The 26,611-nt window shown below is 33.6% G+C and overlaps 1 protein-coding gene across 1 annotated transcript in view; it reads right to left on the bottom strand.

Moving 5' to 3' along the window:
- Positions 1-3,348: 3,348 nt before the first annotated feature.
- Positions 3,349-26,611, bottom strand: part of PAWR (pro-apoptotic WT1 regulator) — a 95,787-nt gene continuing 72,524 nt past the window's right edge. The window contains exons 3-6 of the mRNA XM_057743281.1: positions 26,068-26,102; positions 11,494-11,641; positions 9,845-9,949; positions 3,349-8,213 (exon numbers count right to left, since the gene is read on the bottom strand). Coding sequence (XP_057599264.1) covers positions 8,127-8,213; positions 9,845-9,949; positions 11,494-11,641; positions 26,068-26,102 — 375 coding nt within the window. The 3' untranslated portion in view covers positions 3,349-8,126. The remainder of the gene's footprint in view (positions 8,214-9,844; positions 9,950-11,493; positions 11,642-26,067; positions 26,103-26,611) is intronic.

Here is a 26,611-nt window from a genome sequence, read left to right as displayed (position 1 = left end):
CTCTTCTTTTGTGTATATCTGAAAACATCCATAGTAAGATGTGAAAAATACCTGACCAATAATCCTCAAAACTGTCGAGGTCATCAAAAACAAGCCAAGTCTAAGAAACTGTCACAACAAAGAAGGGTGTAAGGAGACAGGACAGCTAAACGTGGTATCGTAGAGTGGATCCTGGAACACAGAGGACATTAGGGAAAAAGTGAGGCTATCTGAACCAAGTGTGAACTTCAGTAAATAATAATGTACCAATACTGATTCATTAACTGTCACAGATGCACCACACTCATGTAAGACATTACTAACAGGGGAAACTGGGTGTGGGGTGTTCAAGTACTCTCTGTACCGTCTTCATAATAATTCTGTAATCAAAATCTGCTCCAAAGTTTTTAAAAAGCAAAAAACAAAAAACAAACATAAAAACCCAGTAGATTATTTAACTATCTCATCAAATAAGAAAATAATGATCCCAAATATACTTTAATTTCTTTCTTTACTCACTGGGATGTAATTTTGTGGATTTCTCCTCACAGGTCAATTACCTAGAAAATGCTACTGAATTTCTGAGTACAGAGAGAGTAAACTGAAAATTAAATCTCCCCATGGACCACCCCACAGTGTCTATACATGCAAAAAAGCAAAAACAAAACTATAACTCTGATGAAACATACATTTATTTATTCCCATCAAGGTTTAAAATTTGACAAAAATGCATTTCTGTTACCAAAAACCTTCAGGCAATAACAGAGATCGACGTTAACACAGAAAAACAAAGATTTCACTCCACAGACTCTTGGACTTAAGAATTCATTTGAGTTCCAGAGATAACACTAAACTAATGGGGTTATGTCAAGCTGCCAATATCCATGCTGAGGCTTTTCCTGATATAATCTTTTGCAATGTAAGCAACAATGAAAAGATCATCTTTTTTTTTTTTTAACAAATTCATGTTATATTACTTACACAAGGTCCAAAGACAAAAGAAAGACCAAGATCTTTGCTTAAAAATAGAAATGCATAGTGCAAATTTGCAAGCTTTGACCTGCATCAGAATCATTTGTAGGGCTTGTTAAAACACAGATTGTAGGGCCTCACCTCATTCTGTTGTTGGGTGGGGCCCAAGAATTTGTATTTCTAACAGGTTTCTAAGTGAAGCCAATGATACCAGAGTGGGGATCACACTTTGAGAACCACTGGGAAAATATTTAACAGGACAATGATTATGTCATAAAAGTGAGTATGTCATAGCAAAAGGCACAAAGCATTGCTTTGTGACCTTGGGTAAATTAACCTCCCAATCTGTATCTTGCATAGGTTTTAAGGAATCAAAAACAATATTTAAAGCACTTAACACAATGCCTGGCATGTAGGGCTACTGAATTACTAATTATTAGATGTTTTTACGATATACAAAATTAGGGTTAAAGTTATGTTCAAATTATTAACCGAGTCACTATGCTTAACTGAACTTAAGATATATTGATCTCAAAAGAGCTACAAAAAACAAACGGTACTTTTATGCTTCTTATGATCATTAGTTAGCATTCTGAGCTGTCCATTTATTCATCCAATTACAATTTTCACCGATTAACTGATTTACTTTAAATAAAAAATACAGTTAATATGAAAATTACTGACGTAAATTTACTTTAAATTAGTGATGTTGCTTACTATCCTGAACTATTCGCTCATGAAACTTTCACTCTGCTACGGAAAGCTAAAAATTTTCCCACTTTTCTTTTTCCCACTTTTCTTAACACTGTATCAAATGAATGTATTCTTACCAAAAGTAACTTGCAGATTCTTCAAATAGAATTTCCTCTGTCTTTGGCTGATAGCTTTGTTTATACTTTTGCACTACAAGAATAAAAGGAATCAGATACCTTTCTATTATTTTTCTTAAAAATTTGCTTCCATAAAGCTAAAATGTCCACTGATGACATCATCTACCTTTGTTTAACCACAGTAAATAGTTTAGATTTTAAACGAATGCAAATATTTCCCTGGATAAAAGCCTGTAATGTAATACAAAGACTGTAAATTTCATGTCCCATAGACTATCTAAACAGGTATAGCTGCTGATCATATATGGATTAAAACTATAATTTATCCTGAATAATTTTGCATACTTAAACATGAAAAGACATACATAGCAGTCAAAACCCTTATTTGGCTTTTCTTTCACATGTATGAAGTCAAAGTCCAATCTACCTTTCCTAATGGGCTCATATTAATTTTTTTTCATATTGCTCAACTATCTGACACCAAGTAGCTTTCTCCTGTATTAAAAGCATCTTTATTCAGTCCAGCAGTTTTTTGAAAGTGAGAGCTGAACTGTGCATTTGGTCCAGAATTAAGAGAGAAGTTTTGGTTTCTTTTTAGCCTTACATGGTGAGATATTAAAAAAAGAGAAAAGAAAAAAGAATGGATTGTAAAGGGTATTATAAGCAGTCCTATCTCTTTTAACATGAAGGTATAATGTTACATACTTCTTTCCAAGAAGCTGACCAGGAATAAAATGTAACCTCTTATAGAGGTGAAAAGAGAAAATTAGAGGCATGAGATTAAAGAATCATGTGGGTAGTTTATAGCTACTCACAGAATTGTGTGCACACACAGAGTGAATGTAAAAGAAAAAAAAAATAGGGATTTGATGAAGTATAAGATAAAGAGTTCCAGTTCCAGCTGAGAGTAGGAGACCTTGCAATTTTTTTCAATAAACTTGCTAATGGAGTACGTTTTTACATAAGGGCTTGAGACGTTATCTAAACAATCTGACTGAAAGATGCCTGTTCACTTGTTAGACACGTATGACATTACTGAGAAGATTAATTTAGAGTTCTGGAAGTAAAGAAGACTGATTAGCCTGGGCAGGTGTATGAAGAATGACACATTAGGCAAAAGGTTATGTAAACTATTTACTAAAAAAACAGACTGGAATTTTACATTCCCAGACCTCTACTTATCTTTTCTAAGTATGAAGGACCTGAAATTCTTTGACCACCATCAGATTTAGCGGATGACAGACCCAATTTTGGATTAAGAAATTATTTGTGAAGTTTCAAAACACAAAAACAATTAAAATTTTCAGTCAGGTTGAACATGTGTATACTTCCTCACTTATTCAAAAACCCCCACCACAAATGTATTCAGATCTTATATTATACTTTTGTTTTTTAAAACACAATTCCTTCTACAATAATATACTAATAAATAAAGATTTTAAAGTACTGCATATGTTTCAGTAAGAATCACATAATAAGAACATTGCCCTTTAGCTTCGAAAATAAAACTCATGGGGTCAGGGTTTTACCGACAGTACAGGAAGGAGGAAAATAATTAACCAGTGTTAAAATTAAACGAAAATTTACTTTTTATTGAATATTTATTATTTTACATGCAAAGCATATTAAAAGTGAATCTATATCACGCTGACTACCCCAGTGAAAACCTATGCAATGGGAATTATGAAAGCTATCTACACAATACTCGTGATCAATAAATTACCCAAATGTATCTCTACAAATATTTGGATTACCTGAATTAGCTGATTTTTCAACAAAACAGTAAATTTTAGCTTTCATGTGGTCTTTACTGGTAACAGCAGACATCTGATACTTAAATTTAGAAGAAAAGTATAATAATAAAAACCCTGAATAGCACAGTCAAAACTTTCAAGAAACAAGTTCACCAAAAAAAGGTAATATACTTAGGTATCCAGAGGAGGAAACAAAACACAAAACAGGCATGTAATAAAAGTCCATCAAGTAATCATCACTAACATTCTATTACGACCAAAGTGACTGCCAACAAGTGAACTGTTTATTAGACTTAAATATCTAAAAACAAACCAGTAATCAATAATGTATACAGAAACGCTAACTTAAAATCACATTTGAATACCATCAACAGTTTGGTGTATCTGACATACATTGAATTCTTTTTACTTAATTACTGCTGCAAATGCCTTTAAAATGTTCTTTTCATAATACATAATTATCTAAAAGAAACATAAGATACTTCCCAATATGCATCAGGTCTTCAATCTACCATTCAGCAAATGCTGCAGCAACTTAAACAGTACCTATTAACCAGTCCTAAAATACAATGGCTGGATAATTAATACAAAAAGAATACTTTTGAATGAACTATTTAGATTAGATCGGCTAATGCTACTTAAGATAGCACTGACACACACTATACAGATTGTACACTGCTAGATAGAAGGGCTGGTTCATGTCCATTTTTTGGAAACTTCTGTAATATCTAGAACTGTATACCCAGTTGACTAATAAATACTTGCTGAAAGAATAAGCATGAAAATTTAACATAATCCTATAACCATATTTTTCTCACATACTCACACATAATTACTGGGGGGTGGGGGGGCTGTGACATTAATATGCTGTGAGATTCTAGCTAAGTAAACTAAAGAAACAAAGTGGGTTCAGGTTTTCTTGGGCAATGGTTCAAGTCTACAGTGAGAATGAAACGACCAACTTCTATATGTCAATAAGAAAATGTAACAGCTTGGGGGGAAGTGCCTCTGTTGATGGACCTGATGAGAAAAATGTTTGCTGTCTTATTAGTACTATGTTTTCAGTTTACTGAAACAACAAAAGTGTCACTAGTTCTCAGATAAGTGGTACAAGTTACAATCCCAATCAATGGGATGTGCTTTATTTATGAGAGCATAGTTACAATGCAAAAGAAGTCAAGTTTATTGTTACATATTAGGAATGGTTTAGATGTAATAAAAGAAAGTTTACCACTGACTTTAACATGTTATTTTAAAGCTCTGATTCCTGAATGCTATTCCTTCTTACTTAATATACTCTCCCCAATGAAAAGCTGGTGTGTTTAGTTTTTCATATTACAAGATGAAAATATATGCCTGAATCTTATAACAGGTTATTAACATTATGAGTAGTAATAAGTGCCAACACTGCATGAACTTACTAGGTACTGAGTCAAGATCAAAGAACTACAAAAAGGATGAAAGATGACTATCACTATACATATGAATATTGTCTAGGACATGAGATTAATCATCAAACTCAAGGTCCTCCTATTTTGTCTTTTAGTGTTGAACATATGGACACGCTACTACACTGACTTGCATTATTTTCCACAAAGTATTAGTGGACTCAAAAACTTGCATTTTATTTTCTAATTATAAAAATCCAGATGAATCCAGAAAACATAAACCACATGTAACTGAGGTAGGTTTTTCACCTTAAGAATACACTGCTCTCTACTGCAACTAAAAAGTTATTTTAAAAAAATACATTGCTTCAGGTATCTGCTCCTGATACTTAATCTTCTATGTTATAAACTACTTGAGCAAGTATTACAATGCTAATCTGCTATAGTTAGTAAATTCTCTTAGAAATACACACCCTAAAGCCTTCCTCCTCTTCTTTGAAGGTGCAATACAATTAGTAACAATTCTAGAAAGATTAAACAGAGATTACTACAGTAATTCCCAGGTTAATGCATGTCAGAAATCAAGGAGGCAAGTCATGTTCATTTTAAATGTAATAAACTTACTGTTTTGAAAGTAATATCATAAACACATTAGAACTTTGGATATGCTTTATTATGCCACAAATTCCTGGGAGACATAAGAAATATTATTTCTAAACGGAACTAATAATTTCACAAATACTAGCACTTTACTGACAACAGCCAAGTTTTTTAAGGTAGTGCACATGTATTTAAGTAACCTTTTTAAAATCTCAATGCTTTTTATAAATTTTAAAGGGAAATTGTAGCACTTTATTTTTCAATATTCAGTGTAAAAACCTACATGTGATATAAATATACATTTTAAGGACAGGAGGACTGCACATGAAGTGCTTTCCCTAAGTTGTCAGGCTCCTGCATCTGCACTAGGTACCGTTATGTAAAAGATCATTGTTGGAAATGTTCCTGATAAACTGAAATAAAGGAAATATTTTAAAACAGCTTGGTCTTTAAAAGCATTAATACCTAGTATAATTTTAAGTGGGAAACGAAATATTCCTTTACTTCCAAATGGATTAAACAGAAAATTCAAAATACTTCTCTTATTGAAAAATGAGTACACTAATACATTTTAAGGCTGGATACTAACAGCATTTTTACAACATCCAAAGTATGGATGGGAAACTAGGCAATACCGATATTTCTGTCATACACCTAAGGGTAAACAAAGGGAGATGAGAACTTCACAGCCAAAGATGGTGTCTGAGCCTAGCATGCCACTTTGACAAGTGGGCACAGATCACTGTTCCCATGCTGGGACTATTCTCCAAAAAGGATGCCCTTATGCAGTAATTCTATAACTACATCAAGTTTGGTAATCTAACATTTAACTTTTTGGTAAAGTTCACACATGGACATATGTGAACTTCTCCAGAGACCAAGTTAATTATTAAATAAACTAAATGGTGAAAAAATGCTGACCGCTAAAACTATGTTAATTTCAGGGTTTCCAATGGAAGATATAGGAGGAAAGAGGCAAGGGTAGCTGTTTCCAAATCCAAGTTATGATCAGAATCATCAGATGCTGAGCTTTAAAAATTCTATCCAGGGTCTCAACCTAAACCTATCTAGAAGCCATAACCCAGAAATTCTTTTTAAGCAGCCCAATTAATTCTGATAGTCAGTCAAGGTTGAAATGTCTGAAAGTGGGGACGTCGGGGAGGGGAGACAGTGCCATCTAGGTTATTGCAGAGAGTTTCAGAATTCAACACCTGATATTTATCACTTACTCTGCATCTTTTCCGTCTCATCTTCCCTATTTTTCTAACAGTGAATAATACAGTGGCTTAGCAAGTAAAAGGAAAAGAGTTGGTAGGGTACCCAAAATGGGTTTTTTACTATGTTACGCCATTTACGTACATTAATTGGATAAAAGGGTACCAGTATACTGTTTGAGATTCAACATCAGACAGACATTTCTTAATGTATTTTAAAGGAGAGGGTTTCTTTACTCAACATGAAAATGTAACATAAAACAATTCTAGACACTATTGTTATTTAATAAGAGAAAATCTGTTTAATTCTTCAAAATAATTCTGTTTTTAAAAATCCAATATTAAGAAGAAAATCCCTTAAATTTGAGGTAGGGGAATAATTCTCTCATATGAGAACAACTGTGTCACAGTGTTATCCTCCAAGTCAGAAATTAAGCAAAGTATTTCAGTACTGTTTCTATACTGTTTTGTTACTGTAAGTATAAATGATTTACATGTAGATAAACAGTTTGGCTTTGAATTTAATGCATATAATTTAAAATATGGATTTTTCTTCCTTCTACACTGAAATTGTACACAGTCTCCAGGCTTGATGAATAAACAACTTTTAAAATACCCCATGTTCACTTATAAATCTTGGAATAACTAAAAAAAGTAGTACCTACGTAAGAAATTTTACACTAAAATTACAATTGTATGTTTTTCCAAAGTCAAAGTGATCTAAAATTTTTTCAATATTTGAATACAAAATAGTACATTTTAATTTACTATAGCACAATTCAAGTATTCTCTTAAATTTTATATTTAGCCAACTAGTACATGATATTAATTGACTTTTTATAATAGCTTTCCTTTTTAAAGATGACTGTTATACAAAAGAGTGTGACTCTATGTTCCTCTAAATTGCTTAGAATAAGTTGAAAGAACAAATGACAGTAGACAAAGACCTTTATGAGTGAATCACCAACATATAAAAGGTTGCACACATCAGTAATAAGGCATTTGCAGGTAACTCCCCAAAAAGTATTTGAATTCATGTAAACAAAGACTATGTATATTCTTTTAGGGAGAAAATGCACTACCATAGATGAAATATATTCAGATGGTTGTGACTTTAAATCATATATTATTTGAATACCACACAAAACCAAGAGCCATAACCTACCAGTTTAAAACTAAAAGATGTTACTTATTTGTGAAGTAAAAGGTTGATACTTTTTGAAACTGATAATGAAAAAGAAACATTTTGAAAATAAACATCCACTGTTTTCTAGAAATAAATACACATACTTAGTTAATGTATTACAGCATAGGAGTATTGTCCTAGCATTAACCATAACATTCAATCAGTAGTTTTAAAATATCTTTCCACACTGAGCCTTGAATCTTCTACCTTGTTAGCTGCCCAACAACTTTCAAAAGAGTTTTATTCTCCTGCTTTAGTTGTTCATTTTCATCTTCTATGTCATCTAGGTCCTTAAGGAAACAAAAAGGAAAAATAATATGTAAGTTTTTAAAATATTTAAAAATCTTCTGAAGGTGATTTAAAAAAAACTTCAAAAGTACACATTCAAAGATAATTCATACAAGCAATTAATTTGCAAAAGAGGGCTAGTTCTGAAGACAACTTTGGAAGGAATATGCCCCACCTAAAGGCAGCAACCACTATTAGACTCCTCATTGCTATCATGATGATGCAGGTCAGCTCTTGCCAGATCTTTCAGCTTTTAAAGAGAAGCCAGAGATCAGAATTCTTTATTGTGAATCCTCCAATTTTTAATCATTATAAATAACAAGTTTTTAATGAAAACAAATCCCTCCTTCCCCAAGTTGAGGGTTACATACATGTCATTACTAGATTATAAACTCTCTAAGGGCAGATGTTTTTATTATTCTTTTTTCTAAATTAAAATTTTTATTAAAATATGAGACATATATGCACAAATCATAAATATCCAGCTGGATGAAAATTCCACAGCCAGCACCCAGATCAAGAAGTAGAACATGACTGGGGTGCCAGATGCCCACTCTATCTTATTATTCTTTTTAATGCACATACTGCCTAAGACAGTGCCTTACATCACAGACATCAAAAATATTTGCCAATTTTATTAAATCATATTCTAGAACCAATAGAGGAATGTTCATGTTCCAAACCAAGAAGAAAGGCAGTCTATAAGAATGGAAGCGCTTAGTTAGAATTAAGACTACTGAATATCTGAGGGTCAAATACTGGCTCAGAAGATAACTATGCAATTACTACCTGTGACCTTGAGCAAGTTAAACTCTGAATTTCAGTGTCCTCATCTACACCCTACAGTTAATGCCATACAGCTGTATTAGAATGAGCCTGCACATAAAGGAGCTTTCTATTTTCTCTTCTTTTAGAATTAGAGTTAAGATTGGATTAGGAAGTTGTTCCGTTTTTCCCTGAAACAAATTTCTTTCCCCCATCTTATGTAAAACCTTTGAAAAAGGAAAACTATGAAATCTCCCTCATTACCATTACCTAAGTATGGCCTAGCATTAATACCCGCTCCTTAAGCAGCAAGTAAATTCTAGGGCTGAAAACAAAAACAAAAACAAAAACAAAAGAAAGAAAAAAAGAAAAAAAGGGTTATGAATAGTAGTAATAGAGACCTTAGGATAAGGCTAAACCTAAAGCTGGGGACACACATGTATAATCAGAGGGGAAAAAAAGTGGTGAAAATACCACAAAGACAAAGACACGGAGTTTCTTACTCCAAGACAGTAGCAATTTTAGTTCTTCATTGAGGCAACTCTGTGCCAGTACCGGTTTACATGTGGCACTGACCAAGCTGCCTCTTACCTCTAGACTCTAACAAAACAAAGAACAATCCATTCACCGGTCCATCTCTGCAAGATAATATTAAGTAAATACAACTGATAACTGGCCAGAGGAAATCAGTTTATGGAATGAAATGACGGTTCTGACTACCACAAATAACTATCATATTAACAAAAGAATGAACTATTTAGTTCATATCATTATTTAATAAAATTAAATAATTTCTTCGTATCTGTGTATTTTCATCCAATTGACAGAAAATAAGGAAACCATTAAACTGAAATATGTGAATACTCACTCTATTTAACAAATCAATTTCTTCTTTGAGTTTTCCAATCATTTCCTCTTTATCTTGCATTAGTCTCACAAGTCTTAAGTTTTCTTGCCTTTCTCTTACCACTTCCTGGTAGATATAATTACAAAGTATTAATTGGGAAGTAACAAGTTGTTTATAATCTTAAACAGCATACATCTGCTAAGTCTGGGGAAGTACCTTAGGTATATGAAGATTTCCAATGAATTTCTTAAGTCACTTGGTGAGGGAAGGATGAACCCACCATCCCAGAGAAGAACCAGAGAATGAGCAGAATCCAGGAGTCGTAAAATGTACTTCTGATTAAATCTATGTTTACCCAAGTTTTTAACAAATACCAATACTCAATGGCATTAGCTCTTCAGCTGATCATCACCATTAGTAATAAAATATCTTAATATTTAATGACTAATACCCCGTTGAAGGAAATTTAAAATTTTTATTAAAAATACAAAGTTTAAGAAAAGGAGATGGCTCAACGGAAAACTCTGAACAGGAAAATAATGATCCTCCACTTGACTTTCAGCTCTCCCAGTTAACTGACAATGGATAAAATGAAGGAACTGAAAATGATTATTGGTTTAAAAAAATTTTTTTTCCTTTAAACAATGCAACACCTTTTTAAAAGAAATCTTATTTTGAATCCAGGACCTTAGGCTGGGTCAGCTACCTTGGGGGCAAAAGTGAAGCAGAATCGAAAAGGTCTCACACAGAATTTGGCTTCTTTCTTACCCTCAGAGGAAAGCAGCCAGCTGGCCTCATTAATCAGCTGCTGCCAACTACTAGCAACTCAATCCAAACTCCTCTGGAACTTTAAAAGCCTTTCTGAAGAACCCCCTTGAAAACCATTATACTATGTATTCCTTAAAGTTTTTAATTTAAACTAGTGGTGAAGTTCAAATGTGAACTAAAAATAAATATCACAAGGAATAGTTTCAATTTAGCAAAATAAAATGCACTTTCAACAATCAGAAAGTAATTCAGCACCATTATCAAGTTTAGTGATTCAATGTCTACAGAAAAAACTTGAGAGCCCGTGGTTAATAAATTAATGCCAATATTCATTTGAGATGTCCTCAAAGATACTCCTAAACAAGTTTATCCTTAAAATTGTTTCAAATACCACAGTGGCTCTAGGCTCTAACTCAGAACCCAGAAGAAAGTCTATAATCTGTGCAGATGATATAATAAACACACAGTAGTACATATTGCTAGCATAGACTTCTAAGCATTTCAAAGGCAAAGACTGTTTTCAATATATTAAAGATAACAAACACTTGGCAGAATGAGAGTATCCATTAAATATTAAGCAACTCAAGAACTGGCTCCATTTCTAAAAGTTTTGACATCAACAGAACTGGATAGAAAAGTATTAAGGAAATCAGAAAATGCTTAGCCACTATGCATCTAGAAAATATATAATTAAGAGTTATTCAAAGCTGCTATTTGACGATCCATGGAAGTACTAATTAACACTAATGGTATCTTCCATAGTGCGCCTCATTCTTTTCCCTTTTTTGGCACTGTCTCTTCCTTACACATTTCAATTTTTCTCTCTCAGCTGCTATGAAAGTGAAAAAGGAATCCTAATGATACATTAATTTTATAAATCTTAAATAATTTGTAATTCATACCTTTTCAAGATCTTCAATTTTCTTTTCCAATGTGCTACTTGAAACCAAATTACCTGAAGCATTTGCATCTCTGTTATACCTGCTGAACCCACTTCTATCTGTTCGGGGAAATCTACTTGAGACATCTTCTTCAGAGGCAGTGGTTGTGCTATGGAAATAAAAAAAGATACAAATTTTTTAAAGATACCTAATATTCAGCAAGAGGAGTGCCAAGAGTATTTTCTATTCACCATAAACAATTAACACTCCCCTGAGGACACATGGTTATAATAGCCAGCTTATTTATAATTATGGAAGTTAATCATTATTCCAAAACACACAAACACACACACACACACAATTAATTCTTTTGACCAATATCTACTGAGTGGCTGCTTAAGTACCAGACACTGTTCTGAGTACTGGAGATGGAAAAGGAAAGATAGACATGAAAACATGTACTCTGACTTTCACAGAGCTTTCAGTGTAACAAGAACATATAACCAATGACAATAAAGCAAGACAACCATCACAATAAGGAGAGTGTAAGGTACTCTGAGAACTACGACAGGGGACCTAATGCAGACTATCTGTAGTCAAGAACCACTTTCTTTCTCCTTTTATTTGTAAATTCCATTACATCATGGACCAATACTCTTGTAAGATCAAACAGAAATGAACAACCGGAAAAATAAAGTTAAAAAAAGCCATACAAAACACAAGCCTAAATGTTTCATTAGCTTCGGACCCATAAAATTATATTTCAACAATAGGATAAACAAAAAAAAAAAGAAAGAAAAGAAAAAATTACATAAAACTGCATAATTTTCATTGGAAGTATGCATATAGGCAATTATATAAAACAGCTATCACAGTAGCAACTTTTGTCATTTCATAATTCTTATTTAACCAAAAGTTATCAGTGAAATAGCAATTCTTCATATTAAACACCAATTCACATACACTGAACTAACAGCATATATGTCAATATTTAAAGACTTTAATATAATAAATAAGCTTGCTTCCTGTCTTTTGCATCAGTGATCTATTACTGCATAAAAAATAATGCCAAAACTTAGTGGCTTAAAACAACACAGTTATTATCTGACAATTTTTGTTGGTCAGGAATCTGGAAGCAGATTAGCTGAGTGTTTATGATTCAGGGTCTCTCTGAGGTTTTAGTCAAGATGTTGGTCAGGGCTACAGTCATCTGAGGCCTCGTCTGGACTGGAGAATTTGCCTCACTCAAAGGGCTGATGGCAAAAGGCCTCAGTTTCTCAATTCCACAGTTTGTGGGCCTTTCTACTGGGCTGCTCACAAGGCAGCTGGCTCCCAGAAAAAAAAGTGACACAACAACCAAGACAGACACTGCAGTCTCTGTTATGACCCAATCTCAGAAGTGATATATTATCACATCAACCCCGTGTTGAATGTGGAAGGGAATACACAAGGTGAAAATGCCAGGAGGTAAAGATTCCTGGGGGCTCTCTTGGAGGCTGGCATTATTCTTGCTAACTTACCTGATCTAGGTTGGACTGATGACGATGCTGATCACAGGGGTGAGGTATATCTAAACTACCTCTATGATTTGTTTAAACAGCACTCACAACAGAGAAATTAATTTCACAGACATATATTGACCAGAACAGAAGAGACTTTAAAGCGATTTTAGCAAGCTCAGGATATTCATTTTTAATTTTTACCCAATATGCAGAAAATGATGCTTTTCAAAATTTCTCCTCAGTCCTTTATTGGTAGCCAGTTCCAATCATTCATCCATTAAAATTATAGCTAAATCTAAAATAACTCTTGATGAAAAATAATAGATTCTTGATCTATTAATTTCCTATGCATGGGTTTTCTTCTGATGGAAAATAAAATTCAAAGTGTGTCTTATCAAATTTGTAAGGTATTTGATTATAACATTTTGCAAATGTGCAATACTAAAACCATCACCTACTTACTGATAACTGTGGAACCCACCATAACAATTTGAAGAATCTTTTCCCCCAAATTTCTAACTTTCATTTTTGTCCTTTGACCTTATGTAACACTGAAAACATCTGACATTTCTTTCTTGCAAGAAAGGTCATTTTTAAAAAAAGAATGATGCTATCAGACAAATAAGTCTAATTCACATATTTAAAAAGCTGGGGATCAAACTAGTTTCTTTTTTTTTTTTAATTGAGGTATACAGTTGATTTACAAAACCTGGTTTTTTATCTTGCAAAAAACCCGTGAAGTGTTCACACCAAAGGTCAAATACTTTTGTCTGAAAACTTCCCTTTAAAAATTATTGTATACCTCAACATATGGTAACGGCTGACAGGCTCAGCTTCCAAACTATCATTCAATTTTTTTTAGACCTCAAATTTAATGTATTAGTGTTTAAGTAATTCACATTTTTAGTGAACTGTTAATTTAGTTGATATACCAAGTACACTTTTTAGTTCAGCTGACGTGACAAGACTTTCTCAATGAAAGAAGCAGGACGTTGATTTACATTCTGGCACAAATTTCAGCAATTTTTTTTCCTGTCACTGTCTCTATATAATCAGAACATACTCCTGCAAAGCAAAGCAAAACTCCAAACCACATCTGTTGACTTGTTAACCCTTCAAAGTTTTATATACTTCAGAACAAGCTGTGTTTGTCGACAAGGAAGCTGAAAGCTAAATTCTTCCTTCACATTACTGTCATGTTAAAATCAATGTGTTGATCATATCGTAACAAAAATTTGCTATCCTGATTTGTCTAAGAGTTGGTCTTCTACATCACTAAACTGTCCCTAAATATACCAAAGCTATGAGTGTTGCTGAGAAGTATTACATGAACTACCTGCTTTGCTACAGATTCATCCAATACCTTCCAGCAAACACCTGTCTTATCATTTGTGTGTAGTTTTTTAATGTTAGCAACCTGAAGTCAGACTGTAAAAGAAACGCACAAAACACTAATGAAATCCTGAATACATATGAAATCCTGAGGATCTGTTTCTGTCAGCTTTTTAACTGTAATAGCCTTTCTTTCCAATAAGGCATTTGTGGTTGTGAATATAATTATGTCATGCATATAAATGCCACTTACATTTTGAAAGAACTCAACATAGGAGGGATAATACTTCCCAACAAAACTAGTACAAACTTTTTTAGCATGTATCGCTCGTAATTACTTCTATCATCATCATTTGCTTTTAGTACTATTGTCACATTCAGAAATGATGTATCTTTTCTTATTAAAAAAAATCTAGTAAAGCTTCTTTTATCATAAGTAAATTAAGATTAAAAATAAAGAACAATGGGGCTTCCCTGGTGGTGCAGTGGTTAAGAATCCGCCTGCCAATGCAGGGGTCACGGGTTCAATCCCTGGGCCAGGAAGATTCCACATGTCGTGGAGCAGCTAAGCCCGTGAGCCACAACTACTGAGCCTGCACTCTACAGCCCATGAGCCACAACTACTGAAGCCCATGCGCCTAGAACCCATGCTCTGCAACAAGAGAAGCTAACAAAATGAGAAACCCGTGCACTGCAATGAAGAGCAGCCACCACTCTCTGCAACTAGAGAAAGCCTGTGAGCAGCAACAAAGACCCAACACAGACAAAAACAAAAAATAAATAAATTTAAATAACTAAATAAAAAATAAAAGAACATAAATTTTACTACCTAGATTTAGATAATACTAACAAAGCAGGAATTGAAAAGAATAAAAAAGATTTTTAGTTTTTACTTATTTGTTTTATTTTGACTTTTTTATATATTTACTTTTTAATTATTTTACTTATGGAACAAGAATATGTCTGATTAAATTTAACACAAGATTTTTAAGGTAAACAAAGCCTTACATTTTCTTCAATTCTTACACATTTTGGGTTACAAATGACTAACGTAAAAATAATACAGCTATATTAGAATACACATTCTTCTCTAGCTTCCATGGTATATGACCCATTTTATATCTGGGCCATAAAACACACTTTCACAAATTTAAAAGAATAGAAATCACATGTATGCTCTTAGACCACAACAGAATTAGACTAGAACCAGTAACAGATAACTGGAAAACTCTAAAATAACATGGGAGATTAAAGAATGCACTTCTAAATAACATATGGATCAAAGAAGAAATCTCAACAGAAATTTAAAACTATTTTGAACAAAACAAAAATGAACCCACAACTTATAATTTGTGGAATGCAGTGAAAGCAGTGCTTAGACGGATGTTTATAGCACTGAACGCATGGATTAGAAAAGAAGATAATCTAAAATCAATACTCGAAGTTTCTACTTTAGGAAACTAGAAAAGAAAGAACAAATTAAATCCAAAGTTAGCAGCATAAAAGAATAACAAGAACTAGAGCAGAAACCAATGAAATTGAAAACAGCAAACCAATACAGAATAATCAATGAAACCAAAAGCTATTTCTTTGAAAATATCAATATAATCAATAGGCCTCTAGCCAAGCTAGCTAAGAAAAAGAGAGGACACAGACTATTAACATCAGAAATGAAAGAGGAAACATCACTAAAGAGTCCATGGACATTAAAATGATAACAAAGGAATACTGTGAAAACTGTGACCACAAATTTGATAACCTAGATGAAACAGATCAATTCCTTAAAAGATACAATCTGCCAAAACTCACACGGGAAGAAACAAACAATCTGAATAGCCCTGTATGTATTAAAGAAATTGAATCAATAATTAGTAACCTTACAAAACAGAAAGAAAGCACCAGGCCCAGATGGGTTCACTAGTGAATCCCACCAAACATTTAAGGAAAAAATTATACAGAGTCTCTAAAATCTTTTCCAGAAGATAAAAACAGAGGGAATACTTCCTAACTCATTCTATGAGGCCAGCATTACCCTAACAGCAAAACCAGACAAAGATATTGCAAGAAAAGAAAACTAAAGACTAAGATCTCTCATGAACACTGATGTAAAAATCCTCAACAAAATATCTGCAAATCAAATTTGAGAATGTATAAAAAGAATTATACACCAATCAAGTGGGATTTATTCAAGGCTGGTTCAACAGTTAAAAAAAAATCAATTAATGTAATCTATCAAAGTAACAAAACAAAGATCACATAATCACACACAGATGGAGAAAAATCATTTGATAACACCTAACATCTATACATGATAAAAACTGGACAAACTAAGCAAAGAAGGGAACTTGCTCAACTTGATAAAGAATACCTACAAAAAATCCACATCATACTTAATGGTGAGACACTCAAAAGCTTTCTTGCTAAGGTCAGGAACAAGGCAAGAATGTTCCCGTCTTATCATTCTTTTTCAACATCTTACTGGAAGTCCTAGGTAATGTAATAAGACAAGAAAAAGAAATAAAAGTTATAGAGACTGGGAAGGAAGAAATAAAACTGTCTTTGTTCACAGATGATATGATCATCTATGGAGAAAATCTGAAAGAAACAACACTGAAAAATTCCTGGACCTATAATAAGCAGTTACAGCAAGGTTGCAAGATACAAGGTTAATATACAAAAGTCAATCTCTTTCCTACACACTAGCAATGAACAAGTGGAATTTGAAGTTAAAAACACAATACATTTATATTAGCTCTCTCCAAAATGAGATACTTAGGTACAAATCTAACAAAATATGTATAACAACTATATGAGGAAAACAACAAAACTCTGATGAAAGATACCAAAGAAGATATTTATTTTACTTATAAATAGAGAAATATTCCCTGTTAATGGATAGGAAGAGTCAATATTGGCAAGATGTCACTTCTTCCCAACTTTGATTTCGCATTGATCTATTGGCTCAATGCAAGCCCAATCAAAATCTTAGCAAGTTATTTTGTGGCTATTGAGAAATTAATTCTAAGTTTACATGGAGAGGCAAGATCCAAAATAGCCAACACAATATTAATGAACAAAGTTGGAGGGCTAATGCTACCCACCTTCAAAACTTACTATAAAGCTACAGTAATCAAGATAGTGCAATGTGGTGAAAGAGCAACTGAATAACAACGGAAGCAGAAAGACTCACATAAATAACCCACAACTGATCTTTGACAATGAAGCAAAGGTAATACAATGGAACAAAGCATTTTTTTCATCAAATGATGCTGGAACAATTGGACATCCGTATGCAAAAAATGAAAAATAAGACAAAGACGTTATACCCTTCACAAAAGTTAATTGAAAATGGATCACAGCGATAAATGAAAAATGTAAAACTATAAAATCTCCCAGAAGATAACTAACACAGGAGAAAATGTAGAAGACCCTGGGTATGCTGATGACTTCTTAGATAAAACACCAAGGGCACAATCCATGAAAGAAATAATTGATAGCTGGACTTCATTAAAATTAAAGATTTCTGCTCTGTGAAAGACAATGTTAAGAGAACAAGAAGACAAGCCAGCCTGGGAGAAAATATTTACAAAAGACACATCTGATAAAGAACTGTTATCCAAAATATACAAAGAACTCTATAACTCAGCAATAGCAAACCACCCAACTGAAAAGTGGGCCAAAGAACTTAATAGATACCTCAGCAAAGAAGATATACAGATGGCAAATAAGCATATGAGAAGATGCTCCATATCATATATTATTAGGGAAATGCAAATTAAAATGAGATACCACTATACACATATTAAAATGGCTGAAATCAGGATTAATGCTGCTGAGGATGTGGAGCAACATGAACTCTTATTCACTGCTAGTGGGAATGTAAAATGGTACAGCTGCTTCAGAGGAAGTTTGGTGGTTTCTTATAAAACTAAACATACTCTTACCATCAATCAAGCTCCTTGGTATTGACATAAAGGAGCTGAAAATATATGTCTACCCCCAAACCTACACATGGATGTTTATAGCAGCTTTATTCATAATTGCCAAAATTTGGGAACAACTATAACATCCTTTCATAGGTGAATAGACAAACTACAGAAAACGGAATATTATTCAGTACTAAAAAGAAATAAGCTGTCAAGCTATGAAATGGAAATGCATATTACTAAGTGAAAGAAGCCGATCTGAGAAGGCTATATACTGTACGGTTTCAGTTATATGACATTGTGGGAAAGGCAAAACTAGAGAGAGTAAAAAGATCAGAAAGTAAAATGATACCACAGTGATGGATACATGTCCTTATACATTTGTCCAAACTCACAGAATGTACAACACCAAGAGTGAACCATAATGTAAACTATGGACTTTGGGTGGTTATGATGTGTCAGTTTAAGCTCATCAATTGTAACAAACGTGCCTCCCTGTTGAGGAATGTTGATAATGGGAGAGGCTATACATGCGTGGGACAGGTTTATGTGGGAAATCTCTGTACCTTTCCCTCAATTTTGCTCTAAAAAATTAAAACAAAAAATCACATATGGATCATGGAACTTGAACTAGTCGATATCCTGTTCAGAAAGGAGTCCACTTATCATGCACTTAGGTGTGAGGATGACAAGGTCAAAATGCAATGCAGGCTTCTAAATATTTATTCCTAAGTTTTATTTTTACTTTGCCATGGATTACCTACAAATAGTTCAAGGACCATACTTTGACCAGCATTATGCTAAAAAATGTTTAAACTCAGACTTAAAAGAGGAATAAGAATGTGCAAATATCTAGAAACAAAGAGTAAGTGGACCTTTGAGAAGCAGAAAAATCCAATATGGCTAAAGCATGAAATGTAAATATAGGAGTGATAAGATATGACACTGGAAAGGCAAGCAGGAGACGTGAAAGCTATTTTATGAAGAGTTTCAACTAATGGTCTCCAAATTTATTCATTACATATACGTTGGTATGTATATTTATCTACAATTTTTATAATACAATTTACAATATCATTATATTTGGCTATATATTCTATATTACATATTTATAGGTACTTTATTATATAAACATATGTAAATCAAGTAATATGATTTACAGTATGATATTATTAAAACATTATCTGTATCACAAAAAATAGAACATAAAGGGGTGAAAAGAATTTTAAATGTATGTTTTAATTATTTATGGTACAAATTTCTTTGTTTTCACAAAAATTGACTATAATATTTTTAATGAAAGTATAATTTGAATATGCATCTTTACTTCTGAGGAACTTAATTTTTAATTCTTTGTGATAGAGATTTGAAGATGTAGTTCTAAGATGAGCTTGCATATTTAATTATTAATGGCTATAACAGCAGAAGGAGAATTTAAAGTTTTTAAAATTGTCACTTAAAACTCCAAAGCAAGCATAAAAATTTTTTTTTTCTAATTTGTAAGAACAGATCTGATTTTATGTATTTTGCCAATTGAACAACCAAGTGATCATCTCTGCATCTATGTACTTGGTTTCATATTCTTCTTAAATTCCCACCTCCCAGACCTATCCATGAGTATTAAACTACATAATAATTCATAAACCCATTTAACCATTCACGTTACAGTACTGTGCAACATCTAGAATGTGAACAAAGCACACTTTCCTCAGGATACCTCAAGTACTAAATAATCATCCTATACATAGAACAAGTGAGTAATGAGTAAATAACAAGTACACAGAGCTACTTACTAAGTATACAGTGGGTCCTACGAATCTGCGGGTTCCACATCCACAGAATGAACCAACCCACATCGAAAATATTCGAGGGGGTAGTTCTAGAAATTTCCAAAAAGCACAACTTATATTTGTATAGCAGTTACATCGTATTAGGTACTATAAGCATTCTAGAGATGATTTAAAGTATACAGGAGGATGTGCAGAGATTATACACAAATATACCATTTCATATAAGGGACTTGAACATCCACAGATTTCAGTATCCTCAGGCTCCTGGACCCAATCGCCCCTCCGTGAATATCAAGGGATGACTGTTAATATCTTGCTGTCTTTTAGATTAAAAGGTAAATATGAACAGAAGATCTAATATTTTCCTCCTACACCCTAATGTTATCTTGTGCATACCCTGCCTTGGAGACCAGTTTACACTCATTTAAAGGTAACAGGACATCATTAACACAGGAAAAGTGACAGAGTCATTTTAACAAAATGCACTGGAAATGAGCAAAACTGAAGGCAGGGAGACTAGTTTGAAGGGTATTGTAATCATCTATGTAAGAGACGATGGTGTCCTGGATTGGTGGGTTGGCAATGGAGCTATGCAGGAGATAAATTCAACAAGTTCTGGTAAATGACTGAATGTAAGTGAGGTAGTGGGGGAAAAAAGGGGTCAAAAGCAATGTCCAGATTTCTGACTTGAGCAAGAATGGATTTTGATACCAACTACTGAAACCCACTAAGTTTCACAAGTTTACTTTTGAGCATGCTGAGTTTAAGCTGCTTCTAAGATACCTAAAAGTAGATATTTAAAAGTTGTTGGTTATATAGATATAGAGCTAATGATTTAGAATCATTAACATAGGTATATAGAGTAACCAAAGTTGTCAGAGTGAAAGAAATTTCTAGCACAAACACAGAATAAAGAGAATAAAGTCTAAGAATAAATAAATAAATAAATAAGTAAGTAAGTAAAAGTCTAAATAAAGTCTAAGACAGAGAGCTGAGTAACACCAACACATAAAGAATAAGTACAAGAAAGGAGGAGCTACAAATAAAAACTGGGAAATAGCGACTTCCCTGGTGGCGCAGTGGTTAAGAATCCGCCTGCCAGTGCAGGGGACACGAGTTCAATCTCTGGGCTGGGAAGATCCCACATACCCCGGGGCACCTAAGTTTGTGTGCCACAACCACTGAGGCTGCGCTCTAGAGCCCATGAGCCACAACTACTGAGCCCGTGTGCTGCAATTACTGAAGCTGACATGCCTAGAGCCCATGCTCCACAATAAGAGAAGCCACCGCAATGAGAAGCCTGCACACCACAACAAAGAGTAGCCCCCACTCGCCACGGCTAGAGAAACCCGCGTGCAGCAACAAAGATCCAATGCAGCCAAAATTAATTAATTAAAAAAAAACAAACTGGGAAATTACCAGCAAAGTGGTAGGAAGAAAATCAAGAGAGTAAGGTATCACTGAAGCCATATCACATTATAAAAGAGCATTAGAATCATTTTAAAGGACCTCTTTTCACTTAAAAAAAAAAAGTCCACTTATCAACCACAAGATTATTCTAGTAGAATCCACAACGCTGACAGCTACAAACCTAAAAAACCTAAAAATGTGGCGATCCCTTAATATGTTTGTATCTGCTTGATGTACAAGCTTAAAACAGCATTTGAAAAAGTTTAACCTATTAACAAGTTTAAAAATTCTTCATATTAGGCTTGTCAATACACGAGTGATAACAGACAAATTCAAAACTAGGAATAATTATTACTGAAAAACAAAATCAGTGATTTATCGCCATTATGTATTGTTTGTAAAGAACACTGTCATAATTGTGAATAACTCTGTTACCTGATCTTACAGCCAAATTTAGCTCTGTTTATTTTTAAAAAAGAAATGTTTTCAGCCTATTTTGAGGGCTAGATATGTACAGTGCAAAATACCCAGAATAAAAGATTGTTTTATTAACTCCAAAAAGATTGTAACCTTCTACTTAGGAATGTTAACACAAATCTCTAACACAATTCCAAAAAGAATACCCCTCTGCCCTTAGCTACAAAGTTATTAACCGTAATGTTCAGAAAAGGAAAAAGAATAAACAGTATCATCAAAGATAAATACCACCACTTACTGAAATTTTTCCCCCTCTGGGAATTTTCATATTTTCTGTGGAAAGACTAGAAGGTGTTGTGTTGGGGGATAAAACACTGTTATTCTAAAACTATCATGAGAACAAGATTGGCAGCATTATGAGATTACAGATAGAGGAATTTTCCACTAAAACAGATATTTTAAAGCTTAGCAATTAGAAGAAATACAAGACTCATGAGTAAAATCCTACTTTTAGAATGGATACCAAATATTTAGAAGTACTGGATAAATCGTGAAATTCTTAAATAACCAGGAAGTACATGACTGGTCTCCATATTGTTAATTTGTTTCACTACTTTATTCAATTCCACCACCACTGTCCCACTATCCCAAACAGCCCCTTACTCTGTGTAGGTTTTCTCTCTCTTCTCCCTTTAAACACACACAGAGCAACAACTAAAGATCAAAATCTCAGACTCTTTATTAAATTGTGATACATATTCATTGTGGGAAACAGATAATATGAATCACTATCTCTAGTAACCCCACCAACCCAGAGATAACTGCTGTTATGTTCTACAACATACTAGTAGTTCATAACCTTTTTGGATTGCAGATCTTTTTGAAAATCTGATGGAAAATACAGCTCTTCTCCCAGATAACCGTGATATTCTTTCACAAAGAATTTTAGTGGCTCATCAACAGAGTTCAAGTTAAGAACGCTATATATATATATTATGACAGACACTGTTTTGTATCACACTCTTTGTAATATGCTTTCCCTCTCCATTTCACATAAATAGGTAGCAATTAGGAAAATTAATTATAGGAATAATTATTAATTCCTATAATTAATGGTTTTCTACAGAATCAGTTTAATGTCTGTACTGTAACTTCATATTAATATGTTATAGCTTATAACCTATCTCACTGTTAGAAATTTAAGTTTTCCCAGTTAGGGGCTATCATACATGCTCATTTCTGGTATGTTAATTACAATAAGAAAATCACATATTGGGGGGAAAAAACCCCACAAATACATGACCACTGATCCATCTTTCCTAAACCTTGAGTTTCAGAAATTTCATGACCTCACCTCCAAATAATTATCCAAAGTTATTTAAACATGTTTTAAAAAGGAGTTCAGTTAATATATTGATACGCTCTAGGTAAATAAGAGTTGATTCAGTAAAGAAGAGCATAACTAGAGTGCTTCACAAACTCAGTGCCTGAAAAATGCATCCTTGATATCTGTAAGAAAAAATTTAATATTTAATTCATAATTTATTAGTCTTGTGGGTGGCTTGTACCCTCTAATGACTTTTTAAGTTTGTCTAGTTGTATATATATCTTATTTGGTACTGAAAATATTTTCTAACATACATTGCCAAATTTCTATCCTTTAGCCCATTCCTCCACTTTTTCACCCCCATTAATCAGCAGATACCCTCTCCAAGAAACATACATTCTTCAGTCTTTGTGACAACTTGCTGACAGGTTAATGAAAGTAATGAACTGCTGATATACAATGTAACAAATTCCTCTAGATAAGGAATTGATAATTTCAGATCTAGATTTTGTGTTTGTTTTTATCTTGTGTAGGTGTTCAACTACCAGTTGCTATGAGTCTGTGAATAATGACTAGAAACTTAAAAAAATATTTTTGTTTTATAACAGTATTAAACATGGCTAAACCTTTGAGGGCTGAAAACAAACCATGTACTTTAGGCTAAGAAAACAAAAGAAGTAACAAGTACATGAACAGCTCACAAGTAAAATAATGGTCTAAAAAGTTTAAAAATAAAAACTTACACCATGCAAAATCAGTTTTCTTCCTGATTTAACATAATGATATGTAAATAAAGCTTTCGATTAGGATTTGTAAGAAAATTACTCCCCTAATGATTCTAACTAAAGAATGTAAATCTGAAAAGCGCCAATTATAATTTAAGGTTTATTATTTAATAAGAAGGAAATATGTATGAATGATACAACAAACGTGATAAGTTTATTTTTATTTCCCAAACCAAAAACTGATAAAAAAATTCTTTGGTTTGAGAATGTGGCCTGATAATAGGCCAAATCAAAGCTATTTGATTGGCAATGCTTGCTAGCAAGAAAAAAAAGATTCTTTCCAGTTTAAACTATTCATGGTAAGTAAAAATTACCAAGCAATGTATACGCCAGAAGCTTAAAAGAATCACAAGTTTCACCACACCTACATCAAAATTACTCAGAAATGAAAATAAAAGCAGCAGCAGTGGCAAACATCAGACCTACTTACTCAATTGTTGATTACCTTGGCCTTCTTATCTCTTTTAAAAGTTAAACACTGAATTTTATCTATATAATAACTATTAAAATTAGAGCTGTTCTTAATTGTTTTATTTTAGATGAACTATAATAATCACAACTTTTAACCAAATATTTTTAAACTTTAACATAAAAGTAGAGGAAAATAGGTTTTATATGTATAAATCTAGGTAGATTATCTTGTGCAAGCATGTGGGTTCTGGAGTCAGGTTGCCTGAGTTAAAATCTAGACTTCTGTTCACTAGCTTTGTATCATTTCACCATAGTGAAATGATTCTACCTCTTTATCCCACTTACCTCACTTACAAAATGAAAGTAAATATTATACCTACAGTACAAGATAACCCTGAGAATTGAATGCGATCTCTGTGTAAAACTCCTTGGACATTATAAGCACCTGATAAGATTTACCATTATTCTATAACTATTAGCACAAGCATGACCACACCTTCTGCAACCTTCATGGCTTCAACAGGGAAGGAAGCTAATATCTCAGGCATCTCCATTACACAACTTAAACTTTAATTCTAATTTTCCTCCTATACATGTGCACACATTCTCGAACACACTGTCTGATAAAAGCATTACTCATTGTATATAGGTGATGCTATGGTCTTGCTATGGTCTGTTTGTGTGCCCCCAAAGTTCTGTTGAAATCCTAATGTCCAATGTAAGGGTAACAGGAGGTGAGACTCTGGGAGGTGCCTAGGTCACAAAGGTGGAGTCCTTGTGAATGGAATTAGTGCTTTTATAAAAGAAACTCCACAGAGCTCTCTAGCCCCTTTCACCATGTGAGGACACAGTGAGAAGCTGTCAGTCTGCAACTGGCCAGAGGGCCTTCACCAATCAGAACCTGACCGTGCTGGCACTCTGATCTCTGATTTCCAGGCTCCAGAATTGTGAGAAATACATTTCTGTTGTCTGTGATATTTTGTTACAGCAACCTGAATAAACTAAGGTCAGAATGAACTGTGTACTCCCAACATTCACATCCTGAAAGCACTAACTCCGATGTGATGGTATATTTGGAATTAGGGCCTTTGGGAGATAATTAAGTTTAGGATGAGATCATGAGGGAGGGCCCTCATGATGGGATTAGTGCCTTTATCCAAGAGACACCAGGGAAGCCACCCCCTCTCTCTCCACCATTTGAGGACACAGTAAGAAGGCAGCTCTCTGCAAGGCAGGAACAAAGCCCTCATCAGAACCAGACCATGCTGGTGCTGTGATCGTGGACTTCACAGCCTCCAGAACTATGAGAAAATAAATTTCTGTTTTAGCCATCCTCTCTACTGTATTTTGTTATGGCATCCCAAGCTGACTAACACAGGTGGTATACTTGTATTTTCAGTGTTTAAATACAACAAGGGAAAATGACCCTCAGTTTTTCTTTTGCCAAGTTCATCAAACCCTTACAAATTCATGATGTGTGCAGTTTTCAAAGACTGCAGACTATGTTAGAATAAGTCATGGTCAGACAGACATTACACTCCTGCCTACGATGTAATTTCTTTTCAAGAACACAATATTAAGATTTCTTATTTTCAAACAGCTGCTTGAAACAGTTCTAGTTAGTTAAGCCATGGTCAGAAAGACATTACACTGATGTCTACAATATGCTGTTAGTCATAACTTAAGGATTCTTACCTTTTGTATCTGCCTGAAACTGTTCTAGACGGCTCCTGTAAAGTAAAAATAATGACGTATCAGTTTGGGTATGTGTATAAGCACATAATTCCAGATTATATACAACAATTGATAGAGAATGTTGGAACAATTACCATTACTTTAAAAAATTTACACTGCTGATCAAACAAAATAATACTCTACATCTGATTTTTTAGACAACACCAATCACTTTTTAAAAATTACATCTTTACTTTGGAAGTATTTTAAAAGCTCAGAAAAAGGGGGGGGGGGGGGGAGGAATTATCATTCATCAACCAATCAGCTTAAACCTTTTTGGAAGCCGAGCATTAAATAAAACACAATATATCCCCCTTTCAGTCTTTTTTATGCCCTCAGTTTTTTTTTTTAAAGCTACAATTCACCACATACGTATAATGATATAAGACAAAGGACTAATCTCCAAAATATACAAACAGTTCATCCAGCTCAATATCAAAAAAACAAGCAACCCAATCAAAACATGGGCAGAAGACCTAAATAGGCATTTCTCCAAAGAAGACAT

The sequence above is a fragment of the Hippopotamus amphibius genome, chromosome 7 (genome assembly GCF_030028045.1).
Source record: "Hippopotamus amphibius kiboko isolate mHipAmp2 chromosome 7, mHipAmp2.hap2, whole genome shotgun sequence".
Lineage (NCBI taxonomy): Eukaryota > Metazoa > Chordata > Mammalia > Artiodactyla > Hippopotamidae > Hippopotamus > Hippopotamus amphibius.
The sequence above is the reverse complement of the archived record's forward strand: the minus strand, read 5'-3'. Positions and strand labels throughout refer to the sequence as shown.